Raw genomic sequence first — 2911 nt, forward strand, 5'->3', positions numbered from 1 at the left:
ACATAGGACAACAGTCGGTAGACATTAATGTAAATGACAAATCAAGTCAACAATATGGGACAGGTCAACAAATTTTCTCTCAACCAATTGTTGGGCAACAAATTCAAGGATCAGAATTTTTTAAATCGAATTATGGCGGTACATCACAATTATTGGACCTAGGGGTACTAGGACAACAACCCACAGGATATAATATAAGAGCACCAGGTCAACAAAATTTGAATAATAACAAATATATTGGTCAGCAAAGTATAGGAGTGTTTGAAAGTCAAAGCACAATAGAAAAAAATATTAATTTAAGTAGTACAGATCAGTTACAAACTGATGTTGACGGCTACCAAGGAAATGTGCATCATAGTTACCAAACCTATCATGATCAATCAATGAAAAATCCAGCATTTCAAGGACAACAAACTGTTGACTATACAAGTGATTTTGATGGACACAAACCAATATACCAAAAACAATATGGAAATACAGACTTTCAATCATCAAAATTGTTGTCACAAACTGGACAATTCTCAACAGGTAATAATGAACCTATCAACTCTAAATATAATAGTGTCTTCAATAAGTTAGATCAATTGGAACATGAAATTCTTGGTGCAAAAAGCACAGTGAACATAAACAAGGGCAATGTTCAAACAGCCTATTCAACTAACCATAATGTAAAAAGCATGCCTGTGCAAACAAGTCAACAAGAGTCCCATTTTTCAAAAACCATAAATGAAAACACACAATATATAGAGCCAGAATCTGAAACTTATTCTAAATCATTAAAAAAAAATTCAAAATTAGTCGTACAACAAGATACAATTGAAAATCATCAGACTTTAAATAATGATAATTTCTCAGAAAATCTAACTACACCATCTTCAGTTTGGAGAAAAATTGGAGATAAATTTAAAGGTACCATTGAAAATGCGAAAAACAAAGCCCAACAGTTAGCAACTAATATTAATGATAAAGTAGGCTTTTCAAGTATAGCTGGAAATCCATGTTAAACATTATAACCCATTGTTTATAATATTTAAATACCTAACAATATCTTATAAGTTATTTAAATTTATTTTTAAGTTTTTTTTTTTTTTGTTTTACTAAATGTAAAACGGTTCTAAATTGTGTAAATATTTAAAATGTACCTATTTAAAAATTTGATGAACGTATTTATTTTACTAATTTATTGTATGAGATGTACCTATATATTTATAAAAATATTATTTATACCTATATTAAAGGTTGGTTATTTTTTTTTAATTAAAAATTATTAATATTTATTCTCTTATTCAATAGATACTAGATTATAAACTAGAATAAACGGATACTACTAATTGAAATATGTCATCTTACATCAGGTAGTGATTTATGGAACCGAACAAATGTCTTTTGCTGTTCTGGATCTGAAAATAATAAGAGTATATGAATATAAGATATGATAATAACGATGATAATAATATACGTTTAATATAAATAATAGATACAATTATTCAACTACTAAATAAATACAAATATATATAATTGAATATTAAAATATCAATCAAATAACAAACAGTGTATGCTGACTGTCGTATTGTACACATATTTTTCAGATATTATAATAACATACATTAAAAAATACAGTTCAACAGGTAGCATAATAAATGATAATGATAATAAGAAGTAGGTGAGAAGTAAAACTATATTTTAATATATTTGCTGCGCTAATGAAAGTAAATCTAGGAAAAAAAATACCCTTATAAACAAACACTAGACAATCAAAGATTACACTCTAAATATTCAAAATTTATAATTGTTGAAAGAACTAACAGATTTATTGATATTATTTATAATTTTTTTTTTTTTTTTTTCATTGATCATTAAGCCGGGCAACTATGGCCATTAGCTGTTATGTTTTTTTGTTTGTTTGTGTAGGGGTGGGTACTGTTGGTTTCTAAACACGTGTGTAGTTTTGGCAGATTTTTTAGTTGTCACCCATGGATATCTGCCAAACCCGGGCAGGAGATGATGGCACTTCTCTCCGAACACGATGACTTGCCCGAAGAAAAATACCACCCGTGAACTGAGGTTTGGACCAGCGCCTGTGTGCATCACAACCAACGCTTTAGTTCGCTCGGCCACTCCGCCCCCCTAATTAATAATTATGTAATACTATTATCAACATTATGTACACATGCCACTCCATTGTATTGTTAAAATACCTAATGCACATATAATTGAGTAAAAAAGTTAAACCATATTAAAAAATGCATATCATGATGTTTGTTATTATTAGATAATTTTATCTTAAACGCTGTATTCCACGACGATTAAATATATGATCATAACAGCTTGTAATTAATCGCATATTATGCAATTAGATTTTCGGACAACATGGTCCAAATAGAAATTGTTCATTGATACTCGTCATATTTGTTGTTTTATATTATTGTGATGATAATTAGGCTATCCTAATTGTGTAATTCTAGCTACGTACCTAATATAATTATTCATTATTGTACTTTTACATCATATTAGTCGATAACAATAGTGTAAGTACACATATGTATATGTATAGTCTGTCCAGCGAGAGAATGCACCGCGCGCCTACCAAAATTAATCTGTTTTCGCGCATTTCAGTGCGTACCCAGCCCTGTGTGCCCCCCACCAGGACAGCCCACCGACCGGCTGTACGTGTCCACATGGCTGTCTTTGGCAGGCCGAGAGAGGGGGAAATGGGGGCTCGGCGCTCGCTCGGTCATCAGTCTATATACGCAGAAGCGGCGCGTTCTCTCGCTGGACAGACTATAAGTACACACAACATTGTTTTTCATTAATCATATAACACAGCGGGTCTTAACCTTTTGTAGATCACGGACCCCTGATAAAAGATTTCTAGAAATCACGGACCCCCCTTGACGGACAAATTTTTTTC

The 2911-nt window shown here is 31.5% G+C and overlaps 1 protein-coding gene across 1 annotated transcript; it reads left to right on the forward strand.

Annotated features, from left to right (window-relative positions):
- Positions 1-2: 2 nt before the first annotated feature.
- On the forward strand, positions 3-1099 carry LOC103308689 (the record flags this gene model as incomplete). Its single annotated transcript, XM_016802542.2, is given in 1 exon segment — positions 3-1099. A coding segment is annotated over 1 exon segment (621 nt). The 3' UTR covers positions 1005-1099.
- Between the last annotated feature and the right edge of the window lie 1812 nt (positions 1100-2911).

Source organism: Acyrthosiphon pisum, chromosome A3, assembly GCF_005508785.2.
Source record: "Acyrthosiphon pisum isolate AL4f chromosome A3, pea_aphid_22Mar2018_4r6ur, whole genome shotgun sequence".
NCBI classification, from domain to species: Eukaryota; Metazoa; Arthropoda; class Insecta; order Hemiptera; family Aphididae; genus Acyrthosiphon; species Acyrthosiphon pisum.